The sequence below is a fragment of the Ornithorhynchus anatinus genome, chromosome 12 (genome assembly GCF_004115215.2).
Source record: "Ornithorhynchus anatinus isolate Pmale09 chromosome 12, mOrnAna1.pri.v4, whole genome shotgun sequence".
In the NCBI taxonomy this organism is placed as follows: Eukaryota; Metazoa; Chordata; class Mammalia; order Monotremata; family Ornithorhynchidae; genus Ornithorhynchus; species Ornithorhynchus anatinus.
The window spans coordinates 53,212,287-53,227,334 of record NC_041739.1 but is presented as its reverse complement, the minus strand read 5'-3'; the positions used below and the strand labels follow the sequence as shown (position 1 = coordinate 53,227,334).

The 15,048-nt window shown below is 40.0% G+C and overlaps 1 protein-coding gene across 4 annotated transcripts in view; it reads left to right on the top strand.

Moving 5' to 3' along the window:
* Window positions 1–1,980: 1,980 nt before the first annotated feature.
* The window catches only part of TNIP3 (TNFAIP3 interacting protein 3), a 44,071-nt gene continuing 31,003 nt past the window's right edge, over window positions 1,981–15,048 (top strand). For 3 of the 4 annotated variants that reach the window (XM_039913817.1, XM_039913816.1, XM_007672990.4), the window contains exons 1-5: window positions 1,981–2,232; window positions 5,700–5,786; window positions 7,069–7,134; window positions 10,065–10,193; window positions 11,953–12,081. In XM_039913817.1, coding sequence (XP_039769751.1) covers window positions 2,089–2,232; window positions 5,700–5,786; window positions 7,069–7,134; window positions 10,065–10,193; window positions 11,953–12,081 — 555 coding nt within the window. In that variant the 5' untranslated portion in view covers window positions 1,981–2,088. The remainder of the gene's footprint in view (window positions 2,233–5,699; window positions 5,787–7,068; window positions 7,135–10,064; window positions 10,194–11,952; window positions 12,082–15,048) is intronic. The other variant, XM_039913818.1, reaches the window with a different exon arrangement.

The window sequence follows — 15,048 nt, the reverse complement described above, 5'->3', positions numbered from 1 at the left end:
GGGTAGAGAAGATGTACTTAGGTGTGGGGGATACCATAGCTCCCTCTGCCCCGAGCCTAGGAGAAACTTAAACTGATTTAGCCACTTGAAATTTTATCAGACCCTAAGCTGGCAAAATGAAAGAAAGTTCTAGGAGCACCCTCCACTGCTCTCTTCCTAAAATGTAGGAAAAAGGAGAAATTAAACTTGGATGATAATGGGGGGCTGATCATTCTTTCATCTTTAACCTTTCATGCCAGGGCCAACTACAGAGGGTAATCAAGTTAAGCAATCACCTCAGGGGGCAATGTCAAGTTGGAGGGGGGTTAAAAATCAGAAAGTCCCCACCCATTGGAAGTGATACCTTTGTGAATAGGGACCTGGAAGGAAAATGCAGTGGTTCTGGTGGTCTGGATAGGTTAGGATCCCTTCCCCCTGCCCTCCCTGCCCCTCTGAGAAACTGTCTAGGTTTAAAAGTTGGCATTAATTTCCAGAATATGTCATTAAATTATACTCCATATGATCACAGCATAATGTGATGATGCTTCATGGAACGGGAAGGGGCATGAATTTTTCCTCGCCTCAGACGAACATCTGAAGCTGGCCTTGCTTAACTCCTACCCCCTCAGAGGCAAAGCCTTTCACCAGACTCCTTCAATCAGCCCAGAAAAAAAACAACAACCCAAAACTCTGTATGGGGGCGGTTTACTCCTTGTGTTTCCCAGAAATCTATTTCTGCTAGTTAGGATTTTCATGTAGCAAAGGACACTAGTAGCCAAACCCTCTTACATCATAAAATCCAGGCCTGAAAATGAAGTAAAAGAAGAAAAATGGTAGAAAAAGACCCTTACAATGTAGTCCAGAAAATATCAAATTTAATCCCAATGACTGGATGACAGCTGAAGTCATTATCTGTGGGAAGTTCCTCTTTGCTCACACCAACCCTGGGATTCTCCATGCAGAAATGGGTTAGTCATAAACTACCACACAAATGTCTGGAACGACTAGAAAGTCCAGTGTTGCACTAGCCTACGGAGGAGACAGAGGAATTGTGGTGGGAAACGAAATGATGAAGGTTTACACCTGGGAATGAATAAATTGTTTTTTTCGGTGATATGTAAACTTTGGAGTACTTTTGAATGTGAGAAACAAGAGCAGCTAAGCTCTAAAGTGCTTTTTCCTACAAGAAACCATCCTTTTGAAACCTCCAGAAGACATGAAAGAAGTTACTCTGGCACTAAAACTTTTCTTTGAAAATGTATAAATCCTCCCCACTGCAGATTAGAATTCAGAATGGAAAAGAAGATTTGTTAATGTTAATTATAGCACAGCCTGATTGAGAAAGCTGGACACACAGATAGATTTCAGCTGTTCATTATTCTCATTTCTTTGAGGAAATGGGAATTCCAAAACTCTCAACCACACAAATAAGCTATCAAAGACCCCATTCTAATTGTTAAGCAGCAAAATTATTGAAAATAGGTGTGTGGCTCTCTTTAATGGGGGTGGAGGGGTGTGTGTATGTGAGAGAGAGAAAATGAGAGACAGAATGGCTTACAGTATATCTTTTTCGCCCTGATGAATGTTTTATTCTTCATTATTTCTTCAGGAATTAGTAGTAACCAAAGGATTAAGTATGACTCACTAATCTCACTTGCATGTCTGAAAATACAATGGAAGAGCATATCAGATAGCTTCTGTCTTCAGAGTCGAGTTCAAAGAGGAAACAGTTACAGAACCTAACTGCTCTGGGAAAAATACTGTAGATATGTCCTTTATCTTATTAATGAATGGCTTACCCTTCCCATGTGTTTACTCTGCAACTTCCTCTCCCGTGAGAGAACCTTCCAGTAATAGAAGGAATTGTAATTTACATACCATAGTTAAGAACAATTCTGTCTCACATCTTAGTCATAGATTGCATACTTGAGACATTCTGGGAAGCCCCTATTAGGAAGAGAGAAAAGGTTAAAATCACAGTTGCTTTGCTTATATCTTATTCCATGTAGCTCTCAACACAGAACCTCTTGTGTTCCTTTACTGTGAAAAGTTGTTATTGATATTTTCAAACCCCATATGAGGTTTTTTTAGCATGTACTGTATATTTGAATGACTCCACTTGCTGCCAGTCCTGGACCACGTTTTGTTTCCATTCTGCTTTTAAAGACTCCTGGAGAAACAGGCACTGCAGGCCACTGTGGACCGATTGAGGCTAGAATGAGTGATACAGACACTTCCACAGAGCATGCTCAGGTAAGAGCTATTTTTATGGAGTCAAAAGTCAATTGAATGATGTTCTAATAAGACAAGAACTCAAAATCAGCAAATTACAATATTTAAATTATTTGCTTGCTTTTAAGAAATGCTATTTACAGAAGAAGCAGTATCGAAAAATGAGGCTTTGTCTAAATTATGCCTTCCTTCTTGAGCTGTTGTTAAGCTCCCCATGCAAATAACTTTATGAGGGGAAACTAGTTACAGAATATTCCACAGCAACAGAATGTTCATAAGGAAACATTTATAAAAATTAATTAATTTTTAAGTGTTCCTTAGTTCCAAGAGTTTCCGCCTCTATTTCATTTTAAATGAATTTTTAGTTTATCATGCTGTATTAGGAGAGATTAAAATGGTGTATTTTACTTCTTTTCTGTGTCTAGTCCCTAAATTAGTTTGTTGCTCCAGCAGGAAGATTATGTTGTTTAGATGGACCACCAGCATCTGTTAGGAGATGAGTAATTTGGGGGTGATTTTTGGATACGACCTAATTTGAACCAATGACTAAGAAGTGAGAGCTGTATATTTCAGGGTTAATTCTCCTCGGTAGCAACCAAAAAGCGAAACAAAGAAAAAGGCACTGTAAAAAACGTTTCTAATTTGTGTCTATCCTCATCTGATTCCAGATACCCAGTATTTTCGAACAATGGGAATATATGCACTCTTTTCCAGAGGAATCTTTGGCAATAAATCTCTGACTTGCATGTCAGCTGTGTGACTGTGGGCAAGTCACTTAACTTCTCTGTGCCTCAGTTACCTCATCTGTAAAATGGGGATGAAGACTGTGAGCCCCACGTGGGACATCCTGATTCCCCTGTCTACCCCAGCGCTTAGAACAGTGCTCGGCACATAGTAAGCGCTTAACAAATACCAACATTATTATTATTATTATATTATCTTTGAACTGCATCTTTTAGACCCCTTGCAAGTTTTGAAGTCATTTTCCTTAATAATAATGCTTTAAAAATTAATCTTCCAAAAGTAATTTTATTTTGTTTTGGTGACATTGGTGGTTCAATTCCCTTTTCCCAAAAGAAAAATGTATTACAAATCAAAACTCACCATAAAAATGTTTCCAGTCCAATTTATTCATCAACCCCTGAGTGTAGGAGAGACACTTAAATCTACTCAGACCAAAACTGTTGAATAATACCCATTGAGAGTGTCCATAGTTCCATGCCCCATAATGTGGTGATGCAATTGAATTATAGCTCCTCAGGAAAATTTGCTCTCCTTAATTCTAACTCCATTTTACTTACCCCGGAGCTATCCGGGAACAGATTAATGTTTTACCTATATTCCCTAATAGGTAATAAGCATAGTTTCAATTTATAGGTTAATTTTTCTCCCTTGGGAAGATCCTTTTTTCCATTTTTCATTGAAAAAACATGGAATTCTTAGAAATTTCAAGATTTTCATTTCTTTTAAAATAGAATTCATAAATATCTGTGTGAATGTATTGCTATACTATAATGAAAAGATAGAGAATTTCTAAGTATATTTGTGAGAGTAGGTATTCTTTTTACATTTGATGCTTGATAATAGAGTTGATCAGAGAGAATTTTTCAGTAATTACAGGGAGATCAGTACTGTATAGGCCCTCTAAAACTATCTGTTATCATAGCTCGGAAGAACTCTAACCCCCTAACATGGTGCCAGAGACGTGCCTTTCTGCTAGAAATATTCTGTTTTGGAGGGTAACACAGGATCAGGCAGGAGATCTTAGTTAAGGCTTGTGCTATAATTTGCATAGCTCAACCTATTTTGGCATGAATAGTTTGGCAACATAGTTTGGCATGAAAATGTTCAATAGTCTGTTATAATTCTGGGCAGTTGTAACTGCTCTGAAACTGTGTTCTTTGCTGACCTAGAACCTCAGTGGGTTCTGAGGGGTGGGCAGTTTGCTACAGAACCTCCAAGTGGACTTCAGAGGTGGAGGATCAGAGATGGAGATTGGAGTCAAGTTAGAAATGGGGAGAGGAAACATGAGGCCACGAGAGGAGAGTTGGAGCTGGGAGGAGAAGCAGTTGCAGAGAAAAGACAGAGATGGGCCGGGAGTGGGAGAGAGGCAGAAACACACACAAATATGAATGCATCATGGGGTGTCATTTAGCTGCTGAATATTCAGGATTTGAAATCAATTCTACTGAGACTATAATTTTACACGTGTGTGAGTGAGGCTGATAATCTAAGTAAATTCTAGGTCTGCAGCAGCTATCATGCCTGAAACAAAACAATAGATTCAGTCATTCATTTACTAAAACCACCATCACTCAATTCATTCTATTGAAATTTGCTTATGTAAGCCAAGGATACAATGGCAATAAAGATATTAAATTGCCAAAGGAAAAAACAATAGTTTACTTGAGTGAGCATGGTTGGTGGTCAACTTTGTACTTTTTCAAGATGAGGCAGTGGTTTCTAGAGCTTTAATGATTTTTTCAAATAAAAAAACCCACCCAAACTATTTTTCTTTTATTGTGAAAATGTGGATATGCACATCATTAATCTAAAATGTAGGCTAATGGCTTTATACAAAGGGTTGGATACAAGCTAGCGAGGGTGGCATTTTCACCTGCCACCTCTATACTTACTATAGAGTATGCAGCTATAGAGTTTCTTGCATGCCAACTAGAAAGGTAATTTTTATTTTGTGGAAATATTTGTTTTTGTAACTCCAGAAAATATTCTTGAAGTTACAAGTTCAAACTTTTTTTAATGATAGAATTTTGATTCTTTTAATCTTTAACATCTTTAAAACATTTACTATTCATTATTTTTCTGGGTTTACTCATAAAAAGTGGTGGAGATATTTACTAGGCAACTTTCATTTCCCTCAAATGTATCAGACAGTTTTTGCAACATTTTGGGATAGCTATTTGACAACTATTGCCATTGTGTTAACAACAGGAAACAGAGGTGGCAATTGGTGCTTAGAATGGGATTGGAATCTTAATATGGGAAATATCAATTTATGATTTGCATTATGATTCATCAGGAAATTATTTTGCAGCTGTTTCAAGTAAAACAAGGACACACTATAGCTATTTGATAACTATTGCCATCATGTTAACAGGAAACAGAGGTGGTAATTGCTTAGAATAGGATTGAAATTTTAATATGGGAAATATCAATTTATGATTTGCATTATGATTCATCCAGAAATTATTTTGCAGCTATTTCAAGTAAAACAAGGACACACTATGAATGAAAAACTGATTCATCAATCAAATATCAATGAAGTCCTATCCACATGAATAACATTAAAATTATTTAGCAAGCATATGGGAAGCAGGCTAGGACTAACCAGATTCACTCAGGCAACAAAGTGTGTATCATACTGTTCTAGGCTTCAAAACATAGACATGGTCTTGCATAGAGAGTATCACTAAAGTTTGTTTTTGTGGTATTATATTTGAATATACTTTTATTCTTTACACTTTAAGTGTCCTCTGTTGTCAAGAAGAAAGAAGAACGTGTTAACAGATACTCCTGAACAGCAGAACAGAATCTTGGAAAAGCAGATTCAAGAGGTAAGTTAAATATTTGTTGATCACCATACTGGTGGTGCTTGGGAGAGTTCATTAAAGATTAAGGCTACAGTCCCTGTTCCATAGGAACTTACAATCTAATAAAAAAAGACAGGCATATGTAAACAGGGTTCAAATAGTGAGAGCTGGTGGAAAAATTTAGATTCACTTGTCAATAGCAGGAGCATAGACAAATAGATTAAATGAATATCTAGGGCTCCAGCTGAAATCAAATAGGTTTCTGATCCCCAGCCCCAGGAGAAAAAAAGCAGTGATATAGGCCCACGCAATCTCTTATTCCTAAATTTTAGAAGCAAAGCAGTCACCTCTAATTCTCTGAGAGGTCTATGGCCTTCCATCTTGCAGCCTTCCTGCCTTGCAATTTGAAACCAGTTGAAACCCAGTCTCTCCAGTAATAAGGCTCTAGATAGAGCTGACTGAAGGGAATCTGACCTTATCAATTGTCAGAGGACTAGGATTCAGAAGGCAGAAATGCAAGTCTAATGTCTCTGAAGTTTTACCAAGAGAGTAACGGCTGGGTTGTGATGATTATGCTCTAGATAGACACTCCCACTTCCCTAGGCCCAATTTCTGCTCTTGGATTAACCTCCTTGGGAAATGTTTGTTTAGCGTATACTTTGAACACCATTTATGTTAGTTCACTACTGTGATTTTTTGTATGAACTGCACTAAATGCTGACTTATCAAAGGCCTTATAAATGTTTTTCATGAATCACTAGCATCTACATTTGCTGTTTGAAGAGTTAAATTGATTAAAAGTTGTGGACTATGGATTATTTTCCCATCTGGGAATGGTGACATAGCACTTCAATCCTGGAATAATGCACCATCTGAAAGACTTGTGCCATGTTATTTTCAGGGATACGTGGGTGCCCTTGCAAAATATATTCCCAGGATAGGTTTCTTTAGGATGAAAGAAGCCTCCATCCTTTTTTATCCTTCTTGACAGTCTTCTGGGCATTCCCCAAATATCAGCAGTTCTCAAACTTTCTCTTGCTAAATACAAATTTGACCATGGAAACGAGAAAGTTACAAAACAATAGTTTTAGCATTTAGGACCCTTTCACCGTGATAATGCTGAGGTTTGAAAATTTACGCTCAAAACATACAACCATTATCGGAATAGGGCTGTATGGTGGATTCCTACACATGGAATTCAGGCTCTTCAGTCCATCAAAAGCAGCTGAACATGATTTACTCTATGCAAACCATTACCAAAAGTTCTGAATCTTGCACTTAATCTGCCTTTGTTGGTCAATTTCAGTTGCTGGAAGTGAACAAGCAATGGGACCAACAGTTTAGAAGTATGAAAGTGCACTATGAAAAAAAGGTAAGCACTTTTTAAACATTTGTTAATGCTTTGAAGACAGGCCAAGGTTTAAGCAGTAATCCTAAACGGGCATCTGGGAAGGGAATTCTCTTTGGCAGGAAGGTCTTTATTTTCTTAGGAATCCTCATCTGGAATCCTGACTCCTGGGGACGGTAAATAAAATAGAGCAGAAAAGGGCCTCTAACAGTGTCTAATTTAGAACTTTGAATATTTTGGTAAATGTGGACTCCCTGAGCACATGATGAAGGTAGAGGAGCCTTTCTCGAAGACTGGGATCTGAGCAATGCTCACAATACATGGCAGGGGCCAGAAAAGGTACCCTACTCTATGGTATATGCATACATACATATCTGTATCTACTCAAAAAGAAGGCACAGACCCGGAAGCTCATCTAAGGGGGAATATCTTACTGTAAAAGGCCGATGCAGGTTAAATCACAAAGGCTGTCCCTTGCTCTCTTACTGTTTTGTCATGAACAAAGTGGGCAAGAGATTTTCTGTAAATGACACTCACTGATTAGTATCACCATTAACAGCACTGTCTTCAAACCAAATTAATCAGTCAGTGGTATTATTGAGTGCTTACTCTGTTCAGACTGCTTGGGAGAGTACAGTAAAATTGGTGGATACAATCCGGGCCCTGAAGGGCTTACAGTCTGACAACAAGTAATAGGTTTGGATTTAAGTTGGTACTTACAGAGAGGAAGATGAGTGATTGCACTCCCCAGGACAGCTTTCTTTTGGGATATAATTGGAGACAGAGTTTAGTTGCAGTAAAGACCTCCAAAAGAAATGAGTCCCTCAACAATTTAATCACTTTTAAGGGGGCTTCATGGTAGCTTCACAAAGAAAGTGAATTCTCCTAATTCATTTGGCAAGATGGTTATAAGTGAGCAATCAATAGATCAGTCAAATTTACTGAGCCCTTACTGTGTGCAGAGCACTGTGCTAAACATTTGGGAATGTACAATTGATTAGAGTTGGTAGGCCAATCTTTGCCCCCAGGGATCTTACAGGCTAGAGGGATAGGCAGACACAAAATAAATTATAGATGGGGGAAATGGGAGCGTATAAGGATATGTACAGAAGTGTTGCGGCACTGTGGTGGAGTGAATATCAAGTGGTTAAGAGTTACAGATCCAAGTGCATAGATGATGCAGGAGGGAGAGCAAGCATTGTGCTGTTCCAAGTGTTAAGTATGTTACTCTGCACACAGTAAATGCCACTGATGATAGGAGAAATGAGTGCTCAGCTAGGGTAAGCCTCTTGGAAGAGACATGATTTTAAGAGAGCTTTGAAAATGGGGAAAGTGGTAGTGGGTTGATTAATAATAATAATAATAATAATGTTGGTATTTGTTAAGTACTTACTATGTGCAGAGCACTGTTCTAAGCGCTGGGGTAGATACAGGGTAATCAGGTTGTCCCACGTGGGGCTCACAGTCTTAATCCCCATTTTACAGATGAGGTAATTGAGGCACAGAGAAGTTAAGTGACTTGCCCACAGTCACACAGCTGACAAGTGGCAGAGCCGGGAGTCAAACCCATGACCTCTGACTCCGAAGCCCAGGCTCTGGGGAAAGAGTTCCACCCCAGGGGAAGGGAGTTCTGTGTTGGAGGTCATGGGCAACGGATTGGTGGCAAGATAAAAGAGATAAAAAAGTGAGCAGGTTGGCGTTAGTGGAGTGAAGGAAAGTATGGTAGGAGAGGGAGAGCTCATTGAGTGCTTTAAAACCGATGGTAAGGAGTTGCTGTTTGTTGTGGAGGTGGATGGGCAACCACTGGAGGTTTTCGAGAGTGGGAAGAAGTGGACTTAATGGATTTTTTTTAGAAAAATGATCCGGGCAGCAGGGTGAACTATAGACTGGAGAGAGGAGAGGCAAGAGTCAGGGAAGTCAGTGAGGAGGCTGACGAATTGTCAAGGCAGATTATAACTGCTCAGATCAGCATGGAAGTAGTTGAGATGGAGAGGAAAGGGCAGATTCTAGAGCTATTAGGAAGGTAGAACCAACAGGATTTGGTAACAGATTGAATATATGAGTTGAATGGGAGGGATGAGTTGAGGATGTGCCACATTAGATTGTATAACTGAAATATTACCTTCAGAACTACAATGTGATTTTCTCCCTGAACAATCACTATAACCAATCTGAGGCTCCAGACTCTAAAAGATATGATGCAGAGGAGAGTTGCCATGTATTATTGTCTTTAGGGTGAAAATTCTGCTGGTACTGTGAGCTGCTGAGGCTAATCTCTAGACCATTAATTACCTCCCTGAAAGTGTCCCGGCCTCCCTATGTAGGCAGATGGACTCATTTTCTCTGGGAAATCTGGGTTCAGAGTACTCTTCCTGAGAATGTGTATTTTGGAGTGTTACTAGGCATCTTCTGAACACTCAGCAATTGCTTCTTGACTGACCACCTGAAAGGCCCCCTCTGAAAAGAGGGAGCTTCTAACTGCCCTTTCTTTTTTGAGAGGTCATGACAGCTTTTGATTCTGCTACCTTCCAATGACAGTATTGTAGAAGAATTCAAAATGGAGTGATGAGAAAACCTGAGTGAAGTGTTTAAAAATTAGAGAAGGGGGAAGCGTGAAAAGGCAGAGAGGGTGGGCGAGTGATCTTTACCTCCTTGCCTGAGTCATTTAACCTGCTTCATTTCATTTCTTTAAAAACAAAGGATTCAGCAGAGAAAGTGGGTCCCTTGAGACTATCTATGGAAGTAGTAATCATGATGTTTCAGAATAAGAATGCATTTCATTCAAATAAGATAAATGCTATGGGACAGGAAGGAGAAAGGCACTCCAATGCATCTAATCTCCTGTGTCTCCTTTGTAGTGGACTGACAATTCTGTGGGCTCTGATTTAGCATGACTCCAAATGCGGCAGGCTTCAAGTAACTCTCTGAAATGCCTGTCGATAATCTCTCTGCAGATCACAGAACTGAAAGTGAAACTTGAAGTAACTGAGAGAAATTTCAGCAAACTGGAGAAAGAGAGGCACCAGGGAAAGGAGAGCGCGAGACAGCACACTCTAACCAGAGATCGACTGCTACAGGAAGAGGTAGGAGGATCTGATGCAGTGAAGATACACGTCTCCCTCGGTTGGCTCTTTCTGTAGCCCTATGCTGTTTGAACTTTGCTGTTGCCGTGAGGCATGGCCCATGAGAACTATCTGATAGAACACACTGTGGCTAATCTCCACTTCTGAAATTTGTGATCTCAGCTTCAATCAGACTCCTAGGTGAAAAGGAGTAGACTAGGTTGGGAACTCAGTCTACCCCGGTTTCGGGTTAGGTAAACCCCAGCTATCAGGAAGTAAGCAGTGGGCGTTAAGGAGAAACAAGACTGAAAGAGAGAGAAAGAGAACATGGGGATACTTAACAGGCTTTCACAAACTCAGAGTAGAGAAGTAAGGGTCATAGGAAGTGGCGGGAATATTAGTCTATTTCTACAGGCATACATTACAGGCAAGTTAGCTCATTTCTTTAGCGTTTCATCTCTTGCAATGGCCAAGCACGTGTGTATTCAAACTATTACAGGAATCGGGGTCTGAATGACGAAAGCTAACCCCAAATTATCTTAAGGAAACAGATGGCTCCTCCTACATTACCAGGTTGCTCAGGGAACCTCTTCCAAGAGGTGGACAGCTCTGTTATATGGTACTCTCTTGGCATTTAGTACAGTATTCTGCGCAGTAAGTGCTCAATAAATAGCATTGATTGATTGACAGGGTGCATTTGGGAGGGTGTGGATGCAGAGTTTATTATCGCCCTACCAAGGTATTGCCAAGCGTGAGGTGAAAATCTCTTGCTTCCAGAGAGCACTTGATTATCTGATACCCAGAAGAAAATAGTGGTTGGAATTGGTCACATAGCCAATCGCAAGAAACCCAGAGATCTTTTTTAAGGTCTGTGGAAGTCTCTGAGCAGGGTCTTTAATTGGAGGATGAGGCCACTGACTCCGTATTTCTACCTTTTGGCAGAGAGTCCTTTGTCATAGTGAATCAGGGGAAAGCTGCCAGGTTAAGCAATATCCTTCCTTTGAAGAACCAACAGTCATTTCCTTTTCCATCCCCACTCTGACAAGGACCCGTTTCCTGCTGTAGTGAAGGAACCGGGAATTATTTCTTATAATAGATTATAAAATTTGAAAACTGTATATTCAGTTGACTGGTATGGTAAGCATCTGAGGGGGCACTTTGGTAGAGGGGGAGAGCTGTAAATGAGGACAAGTTGGAACAGACAATAGAAACATGGGTGGTTGAGTGTGACAGAAAGGTGGGTAGTTAGGGACTAATGGGAAACTGGATGCTAGAGTTGGCGGGAGGGGAAATTCTGCTCGTGTTTGGGTATGTATGTGTACGCATGTGCATCTGTGCTTGGGGTGGTGGTGTACATTTGTAAATATGCATACATGCATGATATTAAGTTTGTTAACCTTTCAATAATGCCATTCCATGAGAAACTCAAAGCACTCTCACCAGTTTATTTTACCAGTGTTCATGAAACCTGGGCCAAATTGCTGGGTGATTCTTTTCACAGATGGTTAAAACTGAGTTATAGAAGGGGGTAGGTGGTTTACACAAGCTTCCCTGGCAATGACACAGCAAAACTAGGACTAGAATCCAAGTCTTCAGTTTCCATTCCAGTTCTTGATTCTCTGTGGCAAAACGTTAGGGTCACCGTCCACTTCCGCTTTCTTTGGTGGTTACCAGATGAACCACAGGTCTTTGGTCAGCAGTCGGTGTTTCAGAAAACATTCTGGCAGCATTCTTTTGCCCATACTCTGTCAATGTTGATATGCTTGATATTTCAATCCAGAAAGAAAAGGAAACCTTAAATGGTGAACTGAATGGATTAAAGAAAGAGAATGAGCTTCTGAAACTAAAGAATGCTTCAGTGAACAAGAAGAAGGAGCAGTGTGAGTTGGAGATAAAGCGCCTCAACAAGGTAGGGAACAGGAAAGCTGCCAGGCCATAGTCCTTTTGCCATGACATTTGTGCATTCATAGGTTGTCTTCTAATAGGCAAAAAAGCCCATTCGAAAAGCCATATGTCTCTTTCTGTAAATAAGAACCACCCGAAAAGGTAAGCATGCCATGTCATATAGCTTATATCTACAGCTGCCTTGAAATGGAGGGTCTGTGACCCTTATATTCATCACCTCTATTTGTCCTGAGTGCTTGGCTGGGAACCAGTTTGAGAAGTATATGTCCTCCACCCCAGAGCCAACATCAAAAGGAAAAACGCGGAAAAACTGGAGAATGCAGTAAACTTCGTTGTTTAATTTAAGAAACCACATCGAGTCAGTGGATGTATGCTAACAATAATGTATCTCTTGGTCAACCACAAAAGCTTCCTGAGGAAATATGTGCTCTTTAAAATGATCACTGGAGCTTTGAGTGACGCACTGACTGAAACCCTGAGATGCCAAATTCAAAACCGACACTGTACCCTGCTGCCCTACCTAGGAACTCTTTTGGAATTTGTCTCTCTCTCACCAAGGAAGCATTGGCCCTGCTGGAGGCTGGGGGTTGGATGACATGACCTCTTAAAGCATCAGACAATCCCACGAGTTGGTGAATTTTACATGACTTCAGTTCAGAAAAGCCCTATTTAGGAAACAGCTTTGTTTCGGTTCTTGGTGGAAAGAATCTTTTTCAACCCATACCTACCAAGTCTGTCACCTTCCGTTTCTATTTGGCTCAATATGAGTAGAAGTTAAGTGGTAAGTTTGTGATGAATTTACTTTTTTAATTATTCAGAATCCAAGTAGACGATAGGTAGGTATTGACGAAAGAAGAATCTATTCCTGATTATGAAAAAGTCATTATTTTATTGTGGTAAAAGTCTGCTGGCTTTAATTTCTTACCAAAAGTCTTGTATTTGCTGGCCTCAGTGCATAAGAGCACATGCTAATATTTATATATTTGACCGAATGTATTGTCAGAGTGCTGTTGTATATAAAGTGTTTTGCAGTGGAGTAATTATGTGCTTAGTTTTAGCCTACATCATTCTCCTGATGCATGGGGGACTGTCTAATTCCCACCTCTGTGTTCTCTTCCAGTGCTTAGTTCCGTGCTTAATAAATACTACTGCTACTACTATTATGAGTATTTTCAAGGAATTTTAGTGGAGCATTCCCATGTGGTTATGAATAATAATAATAATGATAATAGTAATGGTGGTATTTGTTAAGCACCTACTATATGCCAAGTGTCATCCTAGGGACTGGGTTAGGTAAAAGACAATTAGTCAGACACAGCTCTTGACCCACATGAGACTCAGTCTAAGTAGTGGGGAGAAGAGGTATTCAATCCCAATTTTATTGATGAGGAAACTGAACTTCAGAAAAGTTACGTGACTTGCCCAAGGTCACACAGTAGGCAATTCTATTGTATTTTACTCTCCCAAGAGCTTAGTACAGTGCTCTGCACATAGTAATCCCTCAATAAATACCATTGATGGATTGCTTGATTGATAAGTGGTAGAGCTGGGATTAGAACTCAGGTCCTCTGACTCCGAAGCCCATGCCCATGCTCTTTCCACTTTGGCAAGTCCTCCATGAGAATTGGGACTGATATTTTGGTTTGATAATTGGCAGTATTCACACTGTTAAGACATGCTTAAATAGAAGTGCCTTTTAGGAAGGAAGTTAAACAATCAATAGTATTTATTGAGTGCATACTGAGTACAGAGCACTGCATTAAGCTCTTGGGAAAGTACAACAGAAGCAAAAGAAATGTTCTCTGCCCTCCAGGAGCTTAAAATCAAAGAGGGAAAACAGAAAAATAAAGATCATTTACCATAGAGGGAGCAGAAGGAAGAACAAGGATGTCAGCATCAAATAGGGTAAATAACTGAGTATACATGCTGAGTACTGGTATAAATGCATCAGTGCTAGAGGTGGTGGTTGAGTTAATACCACTTGGGGAGTTGGGAATCAATTGGAAAGTTTTCCTGGAGGAGGTGGGATATTAGGAAGGTTTTGAAAGTGGAAGGTTTAGGGTTCTGGTGGATTTAGGAGCAGAAAGGAGCTTCTAGGTGGGGGAATAGCCAGAGTGAGAAATGTTTTGTTGGTTTGGTAAGCCTGATAAACTTTCTAGCAGAGGGAGAGAGACATTGACTATTACTGGGCATGTCAAGTATTTTCCTGTCTTTTCAGTTGTCAAGTGCTGGAGAAATTTATAGTATTTTTCCAGTTCCTGTTTTCACTCCCATCTAGGTAGCAGGTTGAGATAGAGTGATCCCAAGGCTAAGAAACCTATGAGAAGTAGAACTGTGTGAAACTGGGGAGATGGGATGGGAGTAGGTGAATTTTAAGGTGAATTTCATTACTTCATAAGAAGTTAACTGGTTAACAAAATGCAATCTTATCCATCTGTCGGTACAACAAAAGGGAGTGAAAGTGAGTAGAAAAGGACAGTGATGCTGTATATGGTCAATTCAGAACCTGAGATCCTCACTTTACAAGTCAGATCCACTCCACCTGTGAGCTGGGGAAAATGGAGCATAAACACTCCAAAGGATTTATCACAAGTAGCTGCACCTTAATATGCCATTTGTAAAATAAAAATGTAAATGGAGGCATATAAGCCCAAAGTAGAGGAAGGGAAGTCTGGTAGAGAATACGATACCAAGGAGGACACACACTGGTCCTCTAAGAATCCCGCTGCCATTGTCAGAGGCAGATCACAAGTCTGTATGGACCGTGATTTTGACATATTAGTGGTCTTGGACTCCTGACCCCCATTTAATACTTTTTCCTTCCAAAATGAATGAAAATCAGTTTTCACTTGTTTTACTGGTATGTTCATTTGGGCCTTATATTTCGGCCCTATCAAGGCTGGTAATTTCAGGACCACTCTACCTAACAAGTACACAGCTCCCCCATAACTTGGGAGACCCATAACATTTC